Below are 26828 nucleotides of genomic sequence, written 5' to 3'. Positions count from 1 at the left end.
GAATGGTGATTGAACTTTTGCAGCCGCTACTCTAAAGTCTGGCGTGTATGGGGAAATAATACACATCAGAATTGAGTATTCAGCTAAGCCACACTGTATCGGTATGTGCGTGTGCAACATTTGTGTGTTGAAAATAAAATTCTTTGTATCATATCTGCCAGTTTTTATTGACACAATAAGCTAAGCATTAAGACTATTATGATGGAGAAACTTTGGTACAGATGTGCATTATGTGTTCATGCATTTATCAATAAAACCAGTGGTGTCCCCCTGCCAAGATATATTCTAAAAATATATTCTTCCCCATGCTAGGAATCGATTTGGAATCAAGTACATTATGCGAGCCCTCGATTTGTGAAATAATTTAAAATCACCATCCCTGATAATTATTCATCGACTATTACGAGAATGCTTTTGAGCCTCTTCAGTTTGATGGCCGAGTATATTTATTTGAACCGGAATATCAATCAATCAAATTTTATTTATATAGCGTATTTTACAACAGTTGTCACAATACGCTTTACAGACAACCCTAGCCTAAACCCCCACAGGAGCAAGCCTAAAGCAACAGTGGCAAGAAAAAAATCCCTGTGGCAGATGGGGAGAAACCTTGGAAGGAACCAGGCTCAAGGGGGAAACCCATCCTCCTCTGGTCGACTCAGGGTGCCGACTGGTGACCAGCATGTCAGCCAGTTTATGCACAAGATATGATATGTGATGTGGCTCAGATGATGGGTGGGGCCGGGTGACGGTGATGGGGAACAGCAGGTTGCGGCAGATGTGGGCAGGGTGGAGGCAATGACGAAGGAGGGGCTGGACGGCAGAGGTGGGGGAGACCAGACGACTCTCGAAGCACTCCCGAGGGTTGGGGCAAGAGCCCCGTCGGCAGCGTGGGGAAGAGGGTGGAAACGGCAATTAGGGAATTTGCAATATAGCAGACAGTGAGTAAAGTGCCAGTGGTATGTATTGGGGGGACCCCGCCAGGAGTAGAATATGGCTGCATATCTACTAGGACAGGGATGGAGAGCCCATGCAGTCATGAGGGGTAGACAACCATACCCGCCTATCAAGAGCCAGCCCATGTAAAGTCGGGTCACAGCTGATTGACAGGTGACAGTAAGGAAAGGATTGCCAGCTACAAAGCTCTATGACTACAGGCTTCTCGCACCCTGTCTCCAGACTACAACTGATTGTAAGCCTGAGCATAGAGGTGCGTTTTTAATCTAGATTTAAATATTGAGACTGTGTCTGACTCCTTTATAAATTTTGGAAGCTGGTTCCACAGTAGTGGGGCCCTGTAGGAGAAAGCCCTAGAATACACGGACGAAGAGCTGAATTTAAATTGTGTGCAAATAGCACAGTGTAGCTTACAGTTAATTCTGCAAGTTCTGATTATTATTTATTATACACTATATATAGCCTAAGTGTAGTGTTCACTGTATTATAATGGGTAAAGAGCTGGTCTTGTAACCTAAAGGTCACAGGTTATATTCCCAGGTAGGACACTGTCGTACCCTTAAGGAAAGTATTTAATCTGCATTGCTTCAGTATATATCCAGTTGTATAAATGGAAGCAATGTAAATGCCGTGTTAAAACAAAAAAAAAAGTTGTATGAGTTGCTCTGGATAAGAGTGTCTGCTAAATACCTGTAATGTAATGTACTGGCATAGAGGAAAAAAAAGCCAAAACTTACGTAAAATACTATCAGGACCGATAGGATTGATGAAAAATATTACGAAAATGAGAAAACAACAGACCTTTAATATCTGCTTCACACACTTTGTATTGTTTCCAAACGCTAACATTTTGGGAAAGATATAGCAGCAGCATTCCAGTGCAGCTTGCATATGGACTCTGCTGACATTTCTGATATCATAAAACTGGAATACAGATAGGCCAGAATAAAAATAAACCTTCCAGTCACCGATCGTGTTGAACTGTGTACATCCATGTGTATACATCCATGTGTAATTTTGAGAAAGTCAGTGTGTGAGTTAATGTAAGGCAAAGTCAGGTAGCTATGGTAGCTAGGTACTACTAGCATTAGCTATTGGAGATTACTATTCATGGGTTTTTGTCATTTGCCCATGTTGTTTTAGCCTCCATTTGTAGGACCAAACATTGGCTTTGCAGCTGCTAGTGCATGATGCCTGCAAGTAGAAAATATGACAAATTTATCTTACCTCTATTGAGAAACAGAACAGGGTTGCCAGATGGCAGGTTTTGTACAAGAAATCCAATTTTCAAAGTATTTGTGGGTCAGTGATGGGCCGATGCGAATTTCTGTGTTCCCAAACAATACATTTTATCTAATTATAATGAATGTGTACAAATGTTAAAATAATTCAATTAAGCCTGTTTATTTTATTGAATAAGGTAAACTTTTTGGTTAATTTTACAGTGTTAAAACACTAAAATATAATTTAGTAACTCCGTCCGCTCTAAAAATCAAACACGAAAAACCATTATAAAATGTACAAAATCATCCTGATGTTTCTAGCAACATATTGTCATTTGGTTGATAAATACTTTGTTGAGTTATTAAATTAAAATACATTTATTGGATTTTTCCAATTTAATTGCAGTTCAGTGTTCAAAAGTCACTATTTAGGGGTCTATGTCAGTTATCCTGTTAGTGACCCAGCACTCTGAATACTGAACCCAGAATAATTGGAGAATCACCCTTTATCAACCTCAACACTTAAAATTATTTAGAAGGAATTCCCCCTCCACACTTTTGAATTCAGATGTCACTATTTGACTTTGTTCGTGGATCATTCCATCAGCATGAGAGGGGGAACACAATCAAGCATATACAAAAATATAAGCTTTAATAAGAAATAATACAGAAAATGAACCAGTTTGGGTGTAATATTAGATAAAGATACTTGCACAGTATCACAATGCAATGCTGTAAATATAAGAATACAGAGTGACGAACCAGACGTGAATCTATTCGTATTATTGTTTATATGTGTGATAGGCTATCTCAACAAAGCTGGTGGTTACCGCTAAACAGAAAGTCTATGAACTCATACAAATCTGAGCACATATGGTTAAGACATGACAGACAACACAAGAATGAAATGGTATTATAACTTACAGATGACTCCAGTTACACCCGACTCATAACACAAAAGTCTTTAACCACACAGTTAGATTACAGTCCGCCAACTGTCTGGCTAATGACCTTGTGCGGAGACATGCATACATAGCTAATAGCAGGTTAAACGTGGAATTATAATGTCACTTACGAGTCAGTGTGGAGAGGAAAAGAGGAAAGAGGGATGAGAAAGGGATCTCCGAGAACCAGCTGAGGCAGAATGCGCTAAATTCCAAAGTGGTGCGAACAATCAGAAGTCCAACGGCACAGCAGTCCAGGCTTATTCAGTGGAGACGAAAAAAAAAATAAAACAAAGCAAAAGAAGAGGCCAGGCCTCTTTTGTCATTAACCTAAAATACCTGGCTGATTGAATGAGGTTTGAGTTGTTATTGTGAAGGATACACCCTTCAAACCTATCATGACCGCCTTTCCCATTGGGGGGCAGGTTTCAATAACTTTGGTAAAATATTTAGGCAAATTTGATATAGTTGGATAATTATTTAGCAGAACAAGATAATTGTACATACGTTGTCTCCCGACCTTCGTCGTGAATTTTAAAAGATAACCGTTCTAGAACTTGATTACTTTCACTTTAGATATCAGATGATTAAGAATTATTTATTAGTAGCGCTGGCTAGAAAACGTGGTACTGTAAGATTCTAGTAGCTTGGACTCACTTTGTGTGTTTCACACCTTTTGGCTATCGCAACAGTATTTATTAACCACTTTGCGCAATCCCCCTCGTGGTCGGCACACCGACATGCCTAGATTGCTCAACTCAGACATTTATTGCTCCTGCAGCCAAACTATGAGTTGAAAACGGAAACTCTTTGTTCTAGTTTCATTAGTAGACGATAACACGACAACTATGCTGAAGACTGAGTTTCTAAGAGCCACCATTGTCGCGCTGGTTATTCATTTAACAAGCACACCCTCCCTGCAGTCTCATCTGCAACTGCACCCCCCACCCATGATATAATGGACAATAGTGTCTATCTGGGCATTCATAAAAATATTCTTTCACCGCTCAAAATTTGTATTCCGTCATAGCAACAAGATAAACCTGACAATAGCCCTAAGATATGCCAATACAGCTGCTCACTGAATAACGAAATAAACATTTTTTTTTCAAAAATTGTCATTCTACAGTCAATATCTGGGACTAAATATTGAATAAATATACAACCTTACTGTTGGTTTTACGTGTAGAGATATCCCTTTTTGAGACTGAGTGGTAATATATTATCTTGGATAATCCGTTTGTGAAATATACACTCATTTGTGACACCTGGGTTCCTTCCAAAATAGCTGCGTGTAATACCACACATGCTGTATACGCTGTTGTTGCCCTTTGTAGTACAATCTGGCTTGAATTCATTTATTCAGTAGGTGAGAGTATGAGCTTTCTAACGATGTATAACATGTCTTATTTTGCTTTTGGAATAGCGTTTTATCGGTCAGCGTAATCGAAAATTTTCTTATCATCGCATTCACTCTGGGGTAGCAGTAAAAGACGCTGCACCTAACGAAACGTTGTCAATGATTTTTCATAATTTCTTGGAAAATACTATTATTATTGAGGACTTCTGGGCATAGCTAAGTCATATGTTTGCTGATAGACCTATCTGACATCGTTTTCTGGAGCAAAACAGAAGTGGATAGAACTGTCGTTGATTTACTGTCTCTGTCTCTATCGATAAAATGTAATCATTGCTATGTAAGTATTAGTGCTCAAAATATTTTGGTTATATACGTTATTTTTTTTAATTGAGTGTCTTTAAATAGGTTAGTGGTATTATAAAATGTGGATATTTCACGTTAGTTAGTAGTGTAATAGTTTTTGTGTTGCATGCAACAGTAATGACAAGAGTGTTGGAACATTGCCAAAACGTGGTGGACGGTTGGAAATTGTTTTCATATCGTCTCATCCGCATACAAGAAAACATACGAGAGTACAGAGTGTAGAAATAAAAGAATTAACTGTTACACATTTAGGTACTGTACAGCATTGTGTGACAATATTTTTTGCATTAGGTTTAAATCTGATATCAATGTTTCATCTTAAACCTTCATAAGGGGCTCATTTATATGCTTTAGAATGGAATAATGGAAAGCATTATATTCCTTTTTGGAGAGATTTTGGATATGTTTCTGGACCGCTAGCTATTTTAGACCACTGTACTGACAGAAAGCTTGTAATTACCACTTGAGAATTATGCAACAGTGAGTTTCTTGAGTAAAAACTGTTCATTTGTAGTGAAATACATGAATTTGTTATGATTTACAGCAATGCATAATTTAGACATTTTGGGTAGATTTGGAGACACTGGGTACACTGCTTGTTTTTCACATTTACCGTTCGGTTGAGCAAGTACCATTCACAGTACATTTTTATAGGTTAGTGCTGTCAGATTGTGCTAGCTACTTTACATGAACCTTGTATGTCGATCAGTAAAGGCTAACAGCACAGTACCACTTCAGGTTTTCCCCCAGAAAAGTTGGTGGGCCCGGTGGCAAGTGTCTTTTTTGACGGGGGCCCGGTGCGGGTCGCGCCGGACTGATGGCAGCATTAAGGTAGGCCCCTATAGTTTCTGTGATAACGGAATCGCGGAATTGAGAATTTAAAAAAGCTATAACAGGTTCGATTGGGCCCTACATTAAGTCAGTGCTAAAAGCTGACTGGAGATTTGAAAATATGACTACGTAATGTGAATGTTGTTACAAATAAGTCATTTATTCAACACACATTTTTTTAAAATCAACAACTATTAACAGCGGAGCAGAGTCTTACAAAGAATCCGACAACAATGTACAGTCTTGGAATGCTGTTTTTTCAACAACAACAAAAGAAATTAAATTAAAATAAATAATATAGAAGTTCTACAAAAAACTTGGAAAAAAAGTCCTGATTGGCTACAGATTCTTACAGCCTTGGAATGCTGGGCACATTTCAACAACAACAAAATAAATAATATCCCGTGAAATGTCCCTGTTTTTAACTGCATTAAAAACAGACAGCAAAGTGAAATAATAATGTACGTGGCAAGAAAGACAGGGCAGCAGAGCCTACCGGTTGAGGTCTCAATCGCGTTGTGCTTGTTTTAGCCAACAGAGGGGGCTGCTCGCTATAGCAGCTTCATATCACTCTTCTTCTTCTACTAACTACTTGCTTGCGCTAGTTTTAGAGAAAACTGCTGTGGAAAACTCGGCCAGAAGTGTCAAGTGAATCCACAACATCACCACAAACATCTTTTCAAGACCATAGTTACCTTGGTCAAAATACATGAAACAGGAATTGTCCCCCTTTTTATTTCATAGATAATAACATTAGATATTTTAATGATATATTGACCGCCGAACTGGAAATGTCCCTGGTTTTCATTTCAGAAATCTGGTCACCTTACTTAGTTTAAGGCCTAGGGAAAAATCGGCACTTGGTGCATTCCATTTCCTTATAATTGTGTCCTCTCCTTCATGAGCACTGGAGTCAAAAAAAGACTGGGTAGGAGAAAGCAAGCAAAGTAGTATCGCTACCATGTTGCATTAAACTATCCAGTCTGTTTTCAGATCAGTGCTCATGAAGGAGAGGACATAAGCTTATGTGTTACTGACTGTTTGGCTAGCTAGCTAAGTTAGCTAAATGTCCACGTTGTCGTGCAGATCAATGTCATCAAGCTAAAGTTATTAATAAACAAGTGAAGTCGTTATTCTGATGCCGATTAATAAGTCATGTAATGTTACAATGTATCGAACGTTACGTTCATGCTACTAGTTTAATGTTACCTACACACTGCTTAAGTTAATATAAATGTACTTACAGACGAGATGAAGTGATAACGCAGTTTGTAACCAGGTTAGTTAGCCTACTAAATAAGAAATGGTGGCTTGCTAGGTAATGTTAGCTGTAACCAGGTTAGTTAGCCTACTAAATAAGAAATGGTTGCTTGCTAGGTAACGTTAGCTTGTGATAGTTGGAAGCGTCAAGTTTTTAACGTCACTCTACGCACAATGAGGGTACGAACACTGATCTCAGACCTGCTGTTTTCCTACTGCGTTCATGTTTTAACCAACAGATGTTGCTGGTGAGCTTTCCAGCCGAGTCGCCCACTGTAACTGTAGTTTAAAAAACATCTTAAAAATACATTAAAAAAAATAAAATCCCCCAATTCTTAGGCCCGGCGGCGGGTCAATTTAGGTCCTGCTGGGCTTGCAATACACTGGCGGAAACTGTGCACTTCTTGTCACTTGTACCACCACTATAATGAACTAAAAAAAGGGTACAAACTACCTTTTATATGAGAAATGTGTTGTCGAGCTCACACACATACACTGCTGGCGACATTTTAAAGCTCTGTTTTGCCCTCTGTACTATATAGCTAGCTAGCTATGGCACGTCCTCACCTCTGTAATGTTATTTGTTGTCCTCCGTGTGTCCATACATCTGTATCAGTGGTTGTAGCTGTGTGTCCTTAGCTCCTACTCATGCGTGCAGGATAGCATCCGTAAGCACTAACTAGGTTAACTAAAGTAGGCGATCCGTACGCACTAACTAGATTAGCTAAAGTAGGCGAAATGCAAACATGTTAGGGTTAGCTAAAGTAACGTTAGGCGATAAAGCTGTGCTTAATATTGTCATGCCGTCCCACCTGCACATGCATCCTACTAAACGAAGCACCACCTGCGCATGCGCCCCACCAAACCTCCCTCAAAGGTTGTCCGTGAGTGAGTGAGTGACCACAACTTGCCACGCATAGCCCACGGCACCAGTTCCTGTGCGCTGTGGGGAAAAAAGAAAACAATCCTACATTCTGAAATGAGAGGTATTCAACGGAGATTAAAGGGAGTGTTTTATTATGGCAATTGGCATCATCTGGGTTCAAGGAGTTAAAATTAATTCTAAAAGCAACTGGTAACCAGTGTAATGTTTTTAAAATGGGGTAATATGTGCACTCTTTTTTTGGTTAGCACCCTAGCAGCAGCATTTTGTATTAATTGAATCTGGCTAATGATATTTTTGGGTAGTCCAGAGAATAGTGCATTACAGTAATAGTGACGACTGGAAATAAAAGCATGAATGAATTTCTCAGTGTCTCCCTAACAGAGAAATTGTCTTGGCTTTGCAACATTACTTAGATGATAAAAAGCAGTTTTGGTAGTATCCCTAATGTGGGTCTCCGAGTTCAAGTCACTGTCAAGACAAGCAAGGTTCTTAACCTGGGATGTAACTCTAAAAGACTGCTCTAAAATATTTCGGTTATATATGTTATTTTTTAAATCAAGTGACTTTAAATAGGTTATAATCAGGATATTTCACACTGTGGCATAAGCGTTCGTTGTTAGCTCAGTCGTGTTTATGTTTCATGGAACATCTAAAAAATGTTTTGGTGGATGGTGGAATATTGTTTTAATGTCATCCCATCCCTATGCAAGATATTTTAGACCCCTGTACTAATGGAAAGCTTGTATTTTCCACTTGAAATGCAAAAGTGAGTTTCTTAGGGCAAAACAGTTGATTTGTGGTGAAATACATGATTACAGCAACGCATAATTTACACATTTTGTATAAATTTGGAGACACTGGGTACACTGCTTACTTTTTGCTTCATTGTTCTTTAGTAGTTCTGCATATCATTCCTTAGATGTTACGCAATTTTGGTCAAGGAATTTTTGATCCAGGACATGTATAGTTTAACCTGTTATAGAAATGGGATCTCTCAGTATATCATTGCAAACTAAACTAAAAGAGTGCACTCAATAGACTGCAGATCTCCGCCGGGCGTGTTAGCTTTGCTGATGCAACAATAGAGGCTACACAATCAATGCAACCAGACAAATACAATATTACAAGTTTTTACCATGTGCCACTGAAAATCCCAAAAACGCCGATTCAGTGAAGTAACGCTAAAGGTGGTGACATGTTCGCTAATTTCATTCATATCAGCCTCGATGTGTTAGACAGACCTAACATTGACGTTATAGTTTGGCACTTTCGTTTGAAATCTGGACAGGAACAATTCCAAAAGACCCGCGATATAAAATATAAATTTCAACGTGAAAATGGCAGCAAAATAATTGCCACAGATTCAAACATTAACATACCCCGTTAGTTGGCGGAGTATTTTGTTGGCATTTTAACGTTGAAATAGACATTTTACATCGCTGGTCTTTCATTCCAAATGGAAGCAGTTGTTGATCACTTGTGGCCCCTACCGGCCAGTTAGGAGTAGTGAGGAGTTAGCGGTCAATGTATTTCAATGGACAATGATGGAAATGAATTCAAATAAAATACTTGTTGTTGACCAATTTGCTAAATATTTGAGAATTCAGGTCCTTGGCCTGCTGTGAGCATGCGCAACAAGTATTACTGATTGGCCCAGTAATATGCGAGACTAGCTGTGGACAGATACACAAACAAACACACACACACGCGACCAAACGCAAAATTCTCTCCAGGCTCTCGCTTGGCGGAGATAAAAATAACAGTTTTCAGTCATTCATTTTTGCTTTTTTGCCAAGATAATTGCATTTGTGGCACTTTATGTCTTTATGAATATAAACTAATCTTCGTTAGTATTGTAAATGGTAAAAATGTCTTGTTTCAATTAAGCCACTTTCCAAGTCTCTGTGATGCTGACGCCTGGAGTTATAAAGCTTTAAATAGGGTATCCTCTAAAGCCACGTTTCCACCGCAGGAACTTTACCCCGGAACTAGGAACCTTTTGAGGAACTCAGTGCGTTTCGACCGTAGGAACTAGGGTCTAAATTAAGTTCCAGGGGCTTTATTTTACCCCCAAAAAAGTTCCTGCTCGGGGGGTAGTACTTTCCAAAAGTACCGGAACCTTTGGGGTGGGGCGCAAGCGCAGAAAATTTGCAGCCGCAAACCGATTTATTTTCATAATAACTTGAAATCAAACTTGTATGTTATGCGGCGCAGTAGCCTACTTTTGGTTATAGCCTGCCAACGTCTTGGAATTATAACGTGTGCTCCTCTATTCTTTTCTTGCTTTAGTATTCGTTTTATAAAATGCTAAGCATTCGTGCTGGGACAGCATATTACGTACCAAAACATTAACGGTTTAATTCGGTTGCTGAATATTTTCTTCCGGATTTTCTTTTGTTAGCCCGTTGTAATTGACTCAAAACGTTTGATACAGTTATGTGAGGTATGCGGTAGTTCTGCGTAATTTACATTGGTGATACAGTAAAAGCAAACTGGAAATCACCTTCCGCACTTTTTGTCAGGGTAAAATAACAGGTTAATTCTAGTAATCGTCCCTTTTGCTTTTTCAGACTGCCGTAATTTTACTCTGCCATTCTTCAATTCCACAAAAAGACCAGGAAGACTATGGACTAATTTATGGTGCATGGTTCGCATCTGAAGGGCACACTTCGTTGCTCGGCTAGCAGTAACGAAAGCAAACGGTGGCTGTACCACTGCTAATTAAAATTTTAACGCAAGTCCGAGTTTTCGTTCTATTCTTGTCATTTTGCGATTAGCCTTTATGGAATTGACGATGAGAAAGTAATCAATTCAACAGCAAATTGTTTACAACGTGTGCATGTTTTCTGCTGTTGTTGCCAGTTATTTGTGGAATGTGAATGCATTCTGTCGCCTCGAATGTCAAGACATGAAAGTGAATGTTCGCATAAAAACATAATGAATGTGTTTGAGAGGATATACAAAACAGTTACAATCTGACTATTGGCCTGTTATATCCTATTTGTTGCATAACAACGGTCCAAGTTCAACTACCAACGACAGTTTTGCTTGACAACGGTAAACTATGCCCAAACGGCAGCGGAAGAATTTCAGGTGATTAAATCGATAAAAATCAATAAATACAAAAGTAACCATATATAGTCATTGTTGGTAATCCGTTGTATATAAGTGGAATAAACCCCTCCGGGCTGTCCCGGTTATTAGAAAATAATGTAGGCTACTTCGGTGGTAGTATGGGGTTACAGAAGAAATCATAAGACAGATGGACCGACGACAACGGTGCTTTTTCATACGTCAGTGGGCTAATTTGCCTAATCTTCGCGGGACTTTAGACCGCGGTGGAAACGCAGACAACAATGGGCTGAAGGAACCTTTTAGTTCCTTGAAAAGTAGTTCCTGGGACTAAAAGTTCCGGGTACTTTTGGTGGAAACGCGGCTTAAATGTGTAAGGATTGGCCCGATTTGGCATCTGTGTGAAGGAGTTAATTGTTTTTCCTGGGAACTGTGAGGGGGAAGGGGGAAGGTGTTTGATTTATTTTATTTTGTGTTGGTGTGGGTACACACTCTCTCTCTCTACGTGGCAAACAATGGTGCATCTCCCTCCTGGCGGTGTCACACCAGCGTGTGACACCTTTGTTTGCACTCGCTTGCTGTCGGCTACTTATTGTTTTTGATATTTAAAAACGGCACTTGCTTTGCTTGGCAATTCTTGCAAATATTGTGTTTCACCAGTCAGCGATGTTCAGTACTGCAAGCTTGACCCCGATAATCACGGGCCATAAAAAAAGTACAACCTCTCCAGCACGGGCTAAACAGTGGAATAGGAACCATGCCCTACGCACCAAAATTGGCCCATGTTCCTGGAGGTGAACAACAAAATCGTTCCTGAGTTCTGGAAAAAGTTCCTTTGTGGAAAAGGGTTATATTATGGGTGTTACCTGCAAAAGATTACAGACTCCCCCTTGCATCTGAAATGTTTTGTACAGTGAAAACTGTTCTAACGGGATACATTAATAACAACCATGTCAGTTCACTTGTTTCCCAGCTGTACATTCAGATTACATTACAATCTGCACAGGTCTCACAAATCAGTAGACATTTCTCAACTCAAAACAGAATTGAATATCATGATGAATACAGCCTACTTGCATTTTCACAATGCAGTCCACATTTTGTTCTGCATGAAAAACACAGAATCCTACACTATTGTGACCTGTGCTTAATGATTTTACAATTTTGAGATGAACTGTCTTTTTGATCCTTTACGTCTTTCACTATTTGTGTACTATTCCAGTGAAACTAGCAGTGTGAGTAACAGCAGTGACGGAGGCTTGTACACCAATGATGAGGGGAGACAAGGTAAAACATATTTTTTTCCCTCACTTAATGAAAAATAAGTATTGATGCAATGTCAGAATTAAACATTTAGCCTATTTAAATAAATTGTTTCTTATGTTTGATCCAGGTTGGGAAAGGTACCTTGAATAAATAATTGGGGTATATGATGTAAAATAATTCAAAATTTATCTGTCAATATCTGTAGTGTACATCTTTCATGTATTTTAAACATAAATGTGTTTGCTTTAGTTTATTTCACTTTATTTAGCTTCTTCCAACACCTCTTGAGTCAGCTGCTTATTCTATTACATATTCCAAAAAAATGTTAGGCAGCAACAGCATTGGCTTTAATTTGACTGGTGCTGTTAGAAAATCTGTACACAACAAAGTTTAGCTGCCAACATGTACATTTATTAAACAAAATACCAACGATCATCATAAAAAAGCATACAAATGGCCAAAACCAAACAAGAGACAGGGGTGACCAGTCAGTTCAGCGTCAGCAAGGCCCTACGGAAACACATCTACCCAAATAAAAGATCTTCTGTAACCCCACAAGTGAAGCAAAAGGGGGTGAGTTTTCCATGGCATTCCTACTCCGGTCAAGGCTAGTTTAAAAAGTTGCACAAAAAAAATAAACGCCTCCTCACTGAAGACTATACATGTTAAAATACAAAAACATAATTGGCAAATACAAAAAAAATCATAAATACAAAGGGAGGTAGGTAGTGCGGCTTGTGGTGTGCAGCAGATGGAAAATAGAAAGGAAAATCAGCAGTATGTTGAACTCAGTATTTTTAAGGGCGGAGTAATCTTAATTACTCTTCTCTCCTCTGCAATAGAAAGAGAACACGCAGGTACAAAAAGACACAACCATACATACCGTACGTAACCATATCATAGCCCCCTATTTCGAATCTTGTATCAAAGCCGATAGTGTCTACATTTTATGAGACGAGGATAAAAGGTTCCACATTTTTCCAGTCTTAAATTAGTTGCAGGAACAGTTAATTTCATATTTCAACTTGAGATATATTTTTTATTGCATTCAATGTTTTTTTGATAAAAAGCAGCACAAAAGAGTGAGTGTGCTCCTTTTTCCCCTGTGCTTTAATATAGGCTATTCTTTTGTACTGCGGCTCTCTCATCAATAAAGCAGAATTATTGAGGACTGGACTGCACTGGAACAGTTAAAAATGTTAATTTAATACTAGAAACGATCATATTCCATGAAAGACCAAAGATTTTTCCCTTGATCTCAGGTGATGATGAACAAAGTGACTGGTTCTATGATGGTGAGCCGGGTGGAGCCTGCGGCATTGCGGGGGTGATACCCTGGTGGGAGAAAGAGGACTCTTCTGACCTAGAGAGGGAGCTGTCTGACCCTGTTTTCAACAGCATTCTCACTGGATCCTTCCCCATCATGTCCCAGAAAGCACAGGGAGGTCAGTATTCTCGCCCCACCTCCCATCAGTAAGGTTGTGTGTGTGTGTGTGTTGGGGAGGAGGGGTAGGGGGGTATGTGAGTTTTAATGAAACAAATGGTACTAGCAAAGTATTACTGTCTTATTTGCAACAGTCCTTGTGTTTTTTTGTGGAGATAATGGGTTCAGGTGAGCGAGTGACTAACATGTGCATTTGAACCTGTTGCATTTTTAAAATGTATGAAATGTTTCATTTGTATGAAGGCCAATAAATGTCATGGCTTTAATTTTTTGTAATAAAAATCATGGGTGGCTAATTAAATATTCTGGTGAAATACACAGTCTATACCTATTATTTATTCTATTACCCATTACTTCATTACAATTTGTATTTACTGGCAAATATATTGCATGACAATTAAATTTTTTAATTGTGATAATTCCATAGCTGTATGTCTGCAAAAAATTTATATTGTGAATTATCTACCAATGTGCAGTTTTAATCAAACTCACAATGTCTTTGCAATTCACATATTGACAGTGCTTGTTTGTCCTCAGTTTTTCAGGCCAGGCTGAATTGTCTGCATGGTGTTCCTTCCTCCACAGCAGTTCTTCAGCAAACCCAGGCAAAGGTATGTGTGCTTCGGGTTTGGAACTTAGTGCATTCATCCAACATGTTTTTATAAAATTAACTTTGACAACACACAGTTCCTGAATTGGAAAACACACAGTTCCTGAATTGGAAAACACCTTTGTTTTAAAAAGGGTGCTAGTGTGTGTCTACAAATTTGGTGGTCTGAGTGTGGTCTAAAGTCTAAAGTGGTTTGTCTTTTAATTTGGTGAATCCAGTTTGACTTTAGCTGACTTTATTATACTTTACCAGATGCTCTGAACGTGGAAAAGAACATTTAGAAAGGACAAAAACCACCCCCTAGTGACCGCAAACAAGTACTGTGGAAAAAAAGAATATTATTTCAAGCTCCATATTTACAGTTGAATTACTGAATACTAACATCAAAGCATTTGTTTTTGTTTTTGTGTGTACATTTTTTAGAAGATCTTCATAGATGCCTTGTACATCATCCGTAGTCAAAGATGAATGCCATGCTAATTCACAAATTAATTGTGTGAATATATTTTACTGATTACTCACATTAACTTCCTACTACCTGGCAATTCATTTTTGACCCCTGTAGGGGACATGAATCATTTGTCTTAATCTCAAGAGCCATATATTGTACTATGCTGAAACCTACATGTGGCAAAAGAGTGCCACCCCTCCTAACCCAAACACACTCACGGGAGACACTGTTTTCGGTTCGTAGCACTTCCGTGCTATTTTATTTAAGCCCGTGGCTTTTTTTTTTTTTTTTCCCCAAACAGTCCAGATTTATTTGCAAGGGTCGGCAAGATGTTATAGCCGAGGAGCAGATGTAAAAACACTGTCATGACAGAGAGGCTCCCTGGTGTGGGTGGGGATGGCAGATTTAACCTGTGCGCAGTGATTACCTCACTACGCACAGGTGCAGCCACTCCTGTTCCTGGGTCCAATTAGCCTGGCCAATTATTTAATTCTTAACCAATTATCCAATTGGCCAGGTCTAATTAGTTTGACCCAGGGCAGGTGTGGCTGCTTACACCAGCCATCCCCACACCACATACCCCCAACGCCAAACTGAGGCCAGGGAGAATAACTGGCCGAAGCCTACCCCCCCCCCCACCCCCGCACTCCCAACAAAGCAAAAGACAACAAATAAAAATAAAAACACTCTAAACACGCTAAAAAAAAAAAAAGTCAGGGTGGGTGGCCCCGGAACAGTCCAGTACATGCTGTGGTCCTCCCCTGGACGACAAGGCAGCCCTTCTTCCTCCTCCCTCCCGGAGCACAGGAAGTCCTGGGCTGCTCTGCTGGCTGGTGGGGGCGTCACCGGCTTGGGCTGTTCCAGGGGCTGTGGTGGGGTGGCTGGGCTGGTGGGCTGGCCTTCTTGTGGCGCTGGGGACCAGGAACCCTCGTGGCTGTGGTGGCCGCCAGTCGGCTCTGCTGGCGGGCGGCTGCAGGCTTATCCCCTCATGGGCTCCGGGCAAACCAACCAGGCCAAACAAAGAACTAAAAACAACCAAACGGACGAGAAAGGAAGCAAAACGGCGCGGCCACCGCTCGTGCGCCGCCCGTAGCTGACCCGCCTTCCCGGCCAAGTCCAGCTCACGGCGCGACCACCTCTCGTGCACCGCCCGTCGCTGACCTGCCTTCCCGGCCAGGTGCAGCTCCTCAGCATCCCAGCTGAGGATCGCTTCCTTCCCCTCTCTGGTCATCTTCCGCTCCCTGTTTTTGGCCTGGAGGATCCGCCCGAAGCCCTGTCGTGAACACCTCAGCCGCCCCTCCTCCAGTGTGCTTCCTGGCTGGCCCTCCTGTGCCTCTTTCCTGTGCCGGAGAAGCCCCACGTTGGGCGCCACTGTGGCAAACACGCCTGCCACAGGCCACCGAAGTGGCTTTCCTAGGGGCCCTCCAGCACAGAGACACAGGGAGATGATGTTCAAACAGTCCGGATTTATTTGCAAGGGTCGGCAAGATGTTATAGCCGAGGAGCAGATGTAAAAACACTGTCATGACAGAGAGGCTCCCTGGTGTGGGTGGGGATGGCAGATTTAACCTGTGCGCAGTGATTACCTCACTACGCACAGGTGCAGCCACTCCTGTTCCTGGGTCCAATTAGCCTGGCCAATTATCTAATTCTTAACCAATTATCCAATTGGCCAGGTCTAATTCGTTTGACCCAGGGCAGGTGTGGCTGCTTACACCAGCCATCCCCACACCACACTACACTACAAGGGACATTTATTAAAAATAAAATAAATAATATTTTTGAAAATATTTTCACTGTAACAGTTTTTTGTCATCAAAGAATTTAGAAATACTTTTAAAAATTCAACCTTTATTTATACAGGGAAATCACATTGAGACACTGGGTCTCTTTTTCAATGGAGCCCTGATGACAAAAGGCTTAGCATCTAATGGATGTTATTCAAGAAAAAAAAGCGCTCACTCACATCCTTGTAGGATGCGTATCTTCGTTCGAGTTCTGCTAATAGCCTGTCATTAATGACATTAAATACGTCCACGCTTTGGCACTTTTGATAACTCAGACTCAGCCGCTTCATCTGCAGGTATTTTATGCATGTGCTTTCTCTGAATCTCGTTTTTATATGTTTTGGACACAGCAGAAGACATAGTAAGTGCTGTGCAGTTTCAAACCTATCAAACTGGTCTCTGCGTTGCAACGTAGTCTCTTAATGAGGAAATCAACTTAACTACATTCACGAGATCTAGATCTACCTTGCAACATAACACTTGTCTCAAACCTCTGCAGCACATAATTCCAGAATTGGCAAAGGAGAGCTATCTCCAATTCAGTCATTTTCTTTGCAAGGGCTCGCTTGCTCATCAGCTGAACAAAGTAGCCCATGTTGTCTGCGTTTCCACCGCGGTCTAAAGATCCGCGAAGATTAGGCAAATTAGCCCACTGACGTATGAAAAAGTGACGTCGTCATCGGTCCATCTGTCCTATGATTTCTTCTGTAACCCCATACTACCACCGAAGTACATTATTTTCCGATAACTGGGACAGCCGGAGGGCGTTATTCCACTTATACAACGGCTATATATGGTTACTTTAGTATTTTTTTATTTTTATCGACTTAATCATCTGAAATTTAAATATTCTTCCGCGGCCGTTTGGGCATATTATTTACCGTTGTCAAGCAAAACTCTCGTTGGTAGTTCGACTTGGACTGTTGTTATGCAACAAACAGGATATAACAGGCCAATATACAGATTGTAACTGTTTTATATATCCTCTCAAACACATTCATTATGTTTTTATGCGACCATTCACTTTCATGTCTTGACATCCGAGGCGACAGAATGCATTCACATTCTACAAATAACTGGTAACAACAGCAGAAAACATGCACACGTCATAAACAATTTGCTGTTGAATTGATTAATTCGACCCTTACCGTCATTTCCAATATAGGCTAATCGCAAAGTGACAAGAATAAATAGAATGAAAACTCGGACTTGCGTGAAAATGTAAATTAATATTGCAGTGGTATAGCCACCCTTTTATTTACTTGAAAGCCTACTGCTAGCGGAGCAGCGGAGTGTGCCCTCTAGATACGAACCATGCACCATAAATATGTCTAGTCTTCCTGGTCTTTTTGTGGAATTGAAGAATCGCAGAGTGAAATTATGGCAGTCTGAAAAAGCAAAAGGGAGGATTACTAGAATTAACCTGTTATTTTACCCTGACAAAAAGTGCGGAAGGTGACTAGTTTGCTTTTACTGTATCCCCAATGTAAATTACGCAGCACTACTGCATACCTCACATAACTATAAGCCAAACGTTTTGAGTCAATTATAACGGACTAACAAAGAAAATCCGGAAGAAAATATTCAGCAACCGAATTAAACCGTTAACATTTTATAAAACAAATACTAAAGCAAGAAAAGAACAGAAGAGCACACGTTATAATCCTCAATCTTAATTTCATTTTGTTCCAAATTGTTGGCAGGCTATAACCAAAAGTAGGTTACTGCACCGCATAACATATAAGTTTGAATTCAGGATATTATAATGAAAATAAATAGGTTTGCGGCCGCAGCTTTTTAAAAATGGCGGTTGAAATAAAATACTGCGAGTAGTCGACCAATCAGAAATATTCAGCGCTTACGCCCCACCCCAAAAGTTCCGGTACTTTTGGAAAGTACTACCCCCCGAGCAGAGACTTTTTTGGGGGTAAAATAATTCCCCAGAACTTAATTTAGACCCTGGTTCCTGCGGTGGAAACGCACTCAGTTCCTCAAAAGGTTCCTAGTTCCTGGGGAAAGTTCCTGCGGTGGAAACGCGGCTTAAGTAGACTATATGATTAGCTAGCTTCTAGTACTAGCCAGCGCTACGCTAACATCAACACAACGCACACAGCACTCACTCATACGCCGGTATGCACTTATAGCTAGCCACCGCTACAGCATTTTCAGTAATACGGGAGTAGCCTATGCAGCTGAAACCCTCTATGGAAAGCAACCTCACAGCGATCTTATCTACGATCAGTAGGTAATATTGTGCTTCACTTTGGGGTGTTTATTCCGCTGGAAAAGAGAGAGAGCCAACTTTTTAAAAATTTATTTTAGTCACTGACATTTCCTTCTGACGTCTACGATGGCGTCAGAAAAATGCCTTTTTACGTTAATTCGTCTTAAGGTGCTCCGCAAAAACACTTAGGCGCTGCACCTAAGCCTTTCTATGGTAGGGACAACCCTGTAAACTATGTAATTTTTTTTATTTTTACAATTTTAATTTCTTTTTTAATTTAATGTGAGAATAAAAGACAAAGTTTGTGATGTCATTTTCTTTACAAAGTGTTCATACAGGCAGGTGACAAATTAAAGGAAAAACCTGAATAAATGAGTGGAGAAATAACAAATGCAGATGTTATCATTCAGGTGTACTGCATGATATAATTAAGCAATTAACATCATATCATGCTCTCTGGGATGTATAATGTATCTCATAAAAAACACGTTTTCAACGTACAAAAATGCCACGTTACTCACACATACAAGACATACACCGTCTATAACTCATTCATTCAGACTGCCAAAATCCAGGCCTTCCATTAGAAGTATTGATATCAAAATGACGCCAAGTTACGGTACTACAAACAATATAGGCTATCTTGCCTCACCGAAATTAAAAATTAAGATGTATTCCAAAGCAATGCTACCCAATATTTCCTCAATTCTTTCAAGTCACTTGGCCCTGTGTTTTGTAATCTTACCATTTTACAATGTCATGCAAACTGTGTCAGATGTGTATGTCTTGTATGTGTGAGAAAACGCAAAATCCCCTTAGTTTGAGGCTTTATTGTGTGGACATGTGAAGTTGTTTATGATTTCTGTCTGTTGAAATGGGGTGAGAATGTACAGAATTTAATGTTTTTAAGGGCTGAGTGTCTGTGGCTGTTGTGGTTATTTCTGTGGGGAACCCTGAAAAGTGCCAAACTCTCGGTGCTGTATAGGTATGGGGCATGCCCCCACATGCCCCATACTGCGTAACTTGGCGGTATGGGGCATGCGGGGGCATAACTTGGCGTAACTTGGCGGGATGGCATACCTGCCATCCCAATAGAAATGCTGAGCAGGCCCAGTTGACTTTGATTTTGGATCAAGATGGCAAGAGGAAAAGATCCAAATGACTGAGGGTTAATTATTGCAGCATTTTGAAATTTGTTGGAAAAAGAGAGTTTAAATGCTTCTCCTCCTACAACAATTATGATGGTTTAAGATGAAACATTGATATTAGATTGCAATGCAAAAATGTTGTGACACTTTGGGACTGATTTGCTATAAATTTGGTATTTTGGCTCAACTTTTGTACAGGTATTACTTCTCTAGCACTAAAATATGGCCAAATTATGAGCCAATAAAATTGCAAGCTTTTCACAAAAATGTGAATAATTCCAAAACCATTTGACAAAAAGTTATGATATTAGCAATTGTATCAGGACTCCAGGCCTTATGTTTTAGCCAAATTTAACCACATGGTGGCGCTATACAGATAAAAATACTGTATATAACCATGTTAAAAAATTCATTAAAAATCACATTTCAATGAGAGAGGTCCCTAAGTTGATGGCATGGTCAAACATCTCAGTTGGAATATATTTATGTAAAGCGTATTTCCACCTTCATGGAGTCTTTGTGCTTGGCAACTCTTGAGATGCTGCTTTGTCCCCAGGCATCAATGCTTGCAGCTATATATATATTTTTTTTTTCATCCCCTTTCACCTGAAATAACCTCGAGCTGGAATGGCCCAGAATTGCCAAATTTGGTTGACTTTTTTGGATGGCTCTGTAGTGCATGTGACAAAATTTGACATTGTCCCATTTTCCCTGGAGTTACAAAATTTGCTTCATTCCTTATAAAAATGTACCTATTTGCATGAAATTAGGTACTTTGCTATATTGTTAAAAGATGACACCCAATAACCCTATGCCAAATGTGGTGATGATTGGCCGCTTGGTGGTGTTGAAATTGCAATTATTAAAATGATATAACTCCTGCTGTTTCACCTTAAAAAAACTTGAAAACAATGTCAATGGATGCCCCTCCTCACTAAGAACATATTTGCCTGAAGGAACTATAAGACTACAAGCTTTTATTTTCCTCCATTTTGAATTTTTTGAAAAATACTTAAATGCTTCTCCTCTGACAAAAATTAAGCAATTTGCACAAAATTGGTATTTTTTGGTATTATCAACTCATTTATTTCAGTACCGGTATTACGTTTTAGCATTTCTGTTAAAATATGGCTGAATTACGAGCAAATTAAATTGCAGTGGGTTTGGCTTTTCATGAAAATTCTAGAAATTCCAAACCCATTTGACCTAGTTATTAAACTTGGTAGGTATATTGGAAGTTATATCAAGACACCAGGCCTAAAGTTTTTGCTCCATCTAACCACCAGACCTGGGTCAAATACGTATTTGTTTTGGATTCAAATACTTTTCTGTGCTCTATTGATCTTGCCTGGTATAATTGAGCCTGTCAATATGACCAGAAGGTAAGGTTTGCACTTTTTGAGGGTATTTCATTGGTTCCAATACACCAGACAAGATCACTAAAGCGTTGAAAAGCATTTGAATCCAAAACAAATACGTATTTGACCCAGGTATGCTAACCACATGGTGGCACTACAGAGATCCAAATATTAAACAAAATATTGAAAAATTATCAATTGCACCATTTAGCCAGTTGGTGGCACTATAGCAATCAACCATATATTGAGTATATAGATATTCATAACTTTTGAACCAATTATCTGTGAAAGATTAGATTAGTGTCCTTAGATTCCTGTCCTCATGCTGGACAAAAAAGTCTCTTGGACCATTAAAGTGAATTTGGTTAGATTTTTTTCTATTTTGAATTTTCTGAAAAATTCTTAAACGGCAAATTTCCAAATGCAACTGACCTATTTGCATAAAACTTGCACTGATACGGACTGGGGTCTTTAAAAGTTCTATAAAGAAAGTTGATACTCCAAAAAACATGACTGCAATAAGCCTATAAAACTTGATGTGTACATGGCTTATCATAAAAATGCTATTAACTCCCAAGCAGTTTGACAAAAATGGATGAAATTTGGTAGCTACATTGACACTGCCAACACAAGCCCAGCCAAAAAAACATTTTTTAAAATTTATTTATAAGTTCATTAAAAATCACTGTTTTCTTTTAGACATTTAAAACTTGCTGTCTTGAGCAATTTCCTCATCTGGAAGACATATCTGTACCTTTTTTCCACCATCTTGGCTTGCAGCCAATTTGGAAATGCTATTCCATACATTAAGCCCAGACTATGCCAGAAACTTTCTTTAAAGTGTGCGTTTGGCAGTGCTAGATCATGATTGAGCAAACATTTGGAGTGCTACAGAATGAAACATGATGACATTAGCAGTTGACTATGGCACTAATATGCTGCCTTTAAAAGGGAAGAAAATGGGGGTGGTTTTATTGGCAATAATGAGACCAAACAAATCACACGTACAGTTCATTTATTCATGTTGAACCAGCCTGTTTTACGACTGCGCAGCAGTTGTGCTAACGCCTGGAGTCACCAAAATTGAGTTGGAAACACCATAATTTGCGAGCCCTTTGTGTTACCACTAGTGCATGAGACTTGTGTCTTGGCTGCAAAAATAGTGTCCCTGAATCAAACCTTGTTCATTCTCATGGTTGGTGGTGGTTATTGTCTGTTGTATAAAGCACAATCACAAATATTTCAGTCACATTCCTCCCATTTTCTGTGTGAAATAGTAATGAAGGCATGTATTTTTTAAAAATCAAATTCTTACAATACCTTGTTTTTCTCTCTTATTAAGAATGCACCTTCATGTAAAAAAAATGAATATGCAGAAAATAATGCATGTATAGTTTAGTCTCAACAGTTTAGACAACATATTTTTTTATAATTTAGGTGGAAAGAACAGTACTGCTGTTTCAGGGTTTCCCCCAGATAAGTTGTTAGGCCCAGTGGCAAGTATCTTTTGGCGGGGGCCCGGTGCCGGACTGATGGCAGCATTAAGGTAGGGCCCTATAGTTTCTGTGATAACATGATCATGGACGGAATCGCGGAATTGAGCATTTAAACAAGCTATAACAGATTCCATAGGGCCCTACATTAAGTCAGTGCTAAAAGCTGACTGGAGATTTGAAAATATAGCTACGTAATGTGAATGTTGTTATAAATAAGTCATTTATTCAACACACATTTTAAAAAATCAACAACTATTTACAGCATAGCATAGTCTTACAAAGAATCCGACAACAGTGTACAGACTTGGAATGCTGTGTTTTCAAAAAGTCCTGATTGGCTACTGATTCTTACAAAATAAATTAAAATAAATAATATCAAAGTTTTTGCACTCTACAAAAAACTTGTATTCAAGTCCTGATTGGCTACTGAATCTTACAACAAGCCTTGGAATGCTGGGCACATGTAAATAGGGAACCGAGAACCAGTTCCAAGTTGTCCTATTCATTGGAATCGTATGCCTCCGAGCTTATCGATTCCGCTTATCAAAGCCAGCATGTTTTTACGACAGCTGTGCATTTTAAAACAATGACGTAACGCCTTGGGGGAGGCACGCACGCAGGCAGCCTCTCTCAGGTGTTTGTTTTGGATGGCAATTGTCACAACAAATTTGATGTGGACTGCCAGCCTTGATAAAGATAAAGATGCGATGAAGATTCTAAGACAACTCAGCAATTTCTCTGGATTAACGGGTTATTTTCTAGCCTGAAATGCGATTGTATTACTAAATGCCGTCGTAGATGTCAGAAGGAAATGTCACTGACAAAAAAAAGTTCGCTCTCTTTGCAGTGGTTTGGGCTGGAAACGAGCTGTAAGAGCGGGATATGCACAACACTGCCTACTGATTGGCTACTGAATCTTACAACAGTGTACAGCCTTGGAATGCTGGGCACATCAACAACAACAAAATATCTATGTATCTATATTACTGACTGTTTGGCTAGCTAGCTAAGTTAGCTAACTGACCACGTTGTCGTGCACATCAATGTCATCAAGCTAACGTTATTAATATACAAGTGAAGTGGTTATTTCGATGGCGATTAATAAATCATGTAGTGTTACAATGTATCGAACGTTACATTCATGCTACTAGTTTAACGTTGCCTACACACTGCTTAAGTTAATATAAAATGTACCGACGAGATGAAGTTACCGACGAGATGAAGTGATAACACAGTTTGTAACGAGGTTAGTTAGCCTACAAAATAAATGGTGCCTTGCTAGGTACCGTTAGCTTGTGATAGTTGGAAGCGTCAAGTGTTGAACGTCACTCTATGCACATTGAGGGTAAAAAACATCTGAGACCTGCTGTTTTCCTAGTGCCTTCACGTTTTAACCAACAGATGTCGCTGGTGAGCTTTCCAACCGAACCGCCCCACTGTAACTGTTGTTTAAAAATACTTTTTTTTAAAAATCCCCGATGCTTAGTCCCGGCGGAGGGTCAGTTTAGGCCCGGCGGGCCGCCGGGCTTGCAATACACTTGTGGAAACCCTGGCTGTTTGGAATGAAAAGCGTATGCAGGGCTTTTCCAGGCATAAAAAGGGCCTTTGGTGCTCCCCATCATTTCGGGCCATATCAACCAGCAGTTGACAGTAGTTAGCTGTCATCACACTGATTAAAAAGGCCATCTAGCTTATCGTTTAAATAAAATATGTTGTGACCTGCTCAATCATTTTGAGTCATTTTGACCCAGAAATATTTTGGGGTTTATATGGCTGTGGAGAGGAGAATCTTTCTAATCCAAATTTAAATAAATTTTCTACTCCAGTCTTTCTAGATAGTAGATGCAGTATGCTCATTAGGGATGGGTGATATGGCCAAAATATCATATGATATGTGTCATATTTGACAGTATGATGGTGTTTTGTTTTCCAATAGACATTACATGAGAAGTAAAGAGAAATATACTTTAATACTTTAAATATACTTTTAAAATTAGAACAATAAGGGTAAATCAAAATGCAGTAGTAATCAATTTCACTATTTTTATCAGGAGCATAAGTACTGAACAGTGTGAAGCATTGAATGACATTCAAAAATTTGGATAGTAAAAAACACCCTAATAGCAGTTGTATCACTATCTTGATATTGTAGCTCATTGTCATGCCTCTTTGTTTGACTTGCCATAACTTTCTGACTTAAGCCGCTTTTCCACCGCATGGTACCGGCTCAACTCGACTCGACTCTACTTGACATTTTTGGTTTTCCATCGGGCAAAAGTTGTGGATAGTACCTGGTACCTGGTACTTTTTTTGGTATCACCTCCGTCGAGGTTCCAAGCGAGCTGAGGCAATACCAAAAGTTGACGTGAAAACACTGCAGACCACTGATTGGTCAGAGAGAATCGTCACTTATCCTCTTGCGTCGCCTTTGAGCAACCAGAGTCGTCTCATCGTCTGAGCTGTGATGTAGGATTTCCCAAACTCTCCTGTTTTTCAGCAGTCTTTTGTCTTGCTGCCTTCAGCTTCTTCTGAAACAAAATTTGTCTCCTTGCTGTGGCAAACAGCTACATACCGAGAATCAAGAACACCATCCCTTCGATATCCTCCGTTGTTCCTGTGTGTGTCGCATTGAAGATGACGTCACGGCAGTTTCATGTGGCGTCGCTATGAGGACCAGCTACATTGACGGGGGTACTATCTGCAGTGGAAAACGAAGTACCTGGTACCAAAAGTGAGAAGAGTCGAGTCGAGTTGAGCCGGTACCATGTGGTGGAAAAGTGGCTTTAGCCTATGCTTACTGTCTGAACTGGACTTAATGGCTGTGTCCCAATATGAAGTCTGCTGCCTCCCTGCCTGCATCCTTAGAAGACAGCTCCCTCTGCAGGCATCATCCTAATGGTAAAGGAACTTTAAAAGGCAGCGAATTTGGGACAGACTTTGAAGACAGAATGATATCACAGAGAGTTCACAAAACCAACACGAGATCAATGTTTAATGTTACAGCTGACGGCTTTAACTTGCCAACTGACGAACTACACAAATAAATACGGATTCCGTTGTTGTAGCCATAATTGTTCTTATTCTCTATTTAATGGAAAATAAAGTTAGTTTTATGTTCAGCTGACTACATAATTAGCTACTAGTTTGGATGCTTTTTTTGGTTTTAACCAGATTATCATGATTTCAGTTGTTCGCTGTATGTTCTAAGCCCGGTTAACACCAGCTGTGTTATTCAATTGGGAAGTAATGTCATTACAAGCAAGTTAGCTGGCTAGTTCAGTTTAACTGACTGAGGTTTAAAAACATTAAATACATTATTCCAGTGTATTAAATAATTAAAATGTTCTTTTAGATGTGACTATAACAAATGATCGTGTTCACTGTGTATTCACATTTCCATCACTTCACTGGTTTGAGCCGCCGTTAATTTAACGGGAGTGAGAAGTCAGAGGAAATCGTAAAGACCTATGGGATGGCCTTCCAGCTGAAGGATGCATCAGATGTTGCCTTCAAATTTCACCCAAATAAGTCACCTTAGAAAGAAGCGTTTTTTGATAACGTCTGTTTGGGATATACCTACAAAGGTCAAGCATGAAAAGTAGTCAAAATTGTGAAAATGCCGCCTTCAAATGCTGCCTGTCTAAAGCCGCGTTTCTACCGCAGGAACTTTCCCCAGGAACTAGGAACATTTTGAGGAACTCCACTGGTCTAAATTAAGTTCCGGGGACTTTATTTTACCCCCTGCTCGGGGGGTAGTACTTTCCAAAAGTACCGGAACTTTTGGGGTGGGGCGCAAGCGCTGAATATTTCTGATTGGCCGACTACTCGCAGTATTTTTCTTCAACCACCATTTTAAAAAATCTGCATACCGGCGTATGAGTGAGTGCTGTGTGCGTTGTGTTGATGTTAGCGTAGCGCTGGCTAGTACTAGAAGCTAGCTAATCATATAGTCTACTTAAGCCGCGTTTCCACCGCAGGAACTTTCCCCAGGAACTAGGAACCTTTTGAGGAACTGAGTGCGTTTCCACCGCAGGAACCAGGGTCTAAATTAAGTTCTGGGGAATTATTTTACCCCCAAAAAAGTCTCTGCTCGGGGGTAGTACTTTCCAAAAGTACCGGAACTTTTGGGGTGGGGCGCAAGCGCTGAA

At 39.8% G+C, this 26828-nt stretch overlaps 1 protein-coding gene across 7 annotated transcripts in view; it reads left to right on the top strand.

Moving 5' to 3' along the window:
* gpatch2 (G patch domain containing 2) overlaps positions 1–26828 on the top strand; it is a 93135-nt gene that overhangs the window by 4648 nt on the left and 61659 nt on the right. For all 7 annotated transcript variants that reach the window (XM_035422287.1, XM_035422290.1, XM_035422289.1 and 4 more), the window contains exons 3-5: positions 12119–12183; positions 13425–13607; positions 14144–14217. In XM_035422287.1, the coding sequence (XP_035278178.1) occupies positions 12119–12183; positions 13425–13607; positions 14144–14217 (322 nt within the window). The remainder of the gene's footprint in view (positions 1–12118; positions 12184–13424; positions 13608–14143; positions 14218–26828) is intronic.

This window comes from Anguilla anguilla, chromosome 6 (assembly GCF_013347855.1).
Source record: "Anguilla anguilla isolate fAngAng1 chromosome 6, fAngAng1.pri, whole genome shotgun sequence".
NCBI classification, from domain to species: Eukaryota; Metazoa; Chordata; class Actinopteri; order Anguilliformes; family Anguillidae; genus Anguilla; species Anguilla anguilla.
Note: the sequence above shows the minus strand (reverse complement) of the source record. Positions and strands in the feature narration are given on the sequence as shown.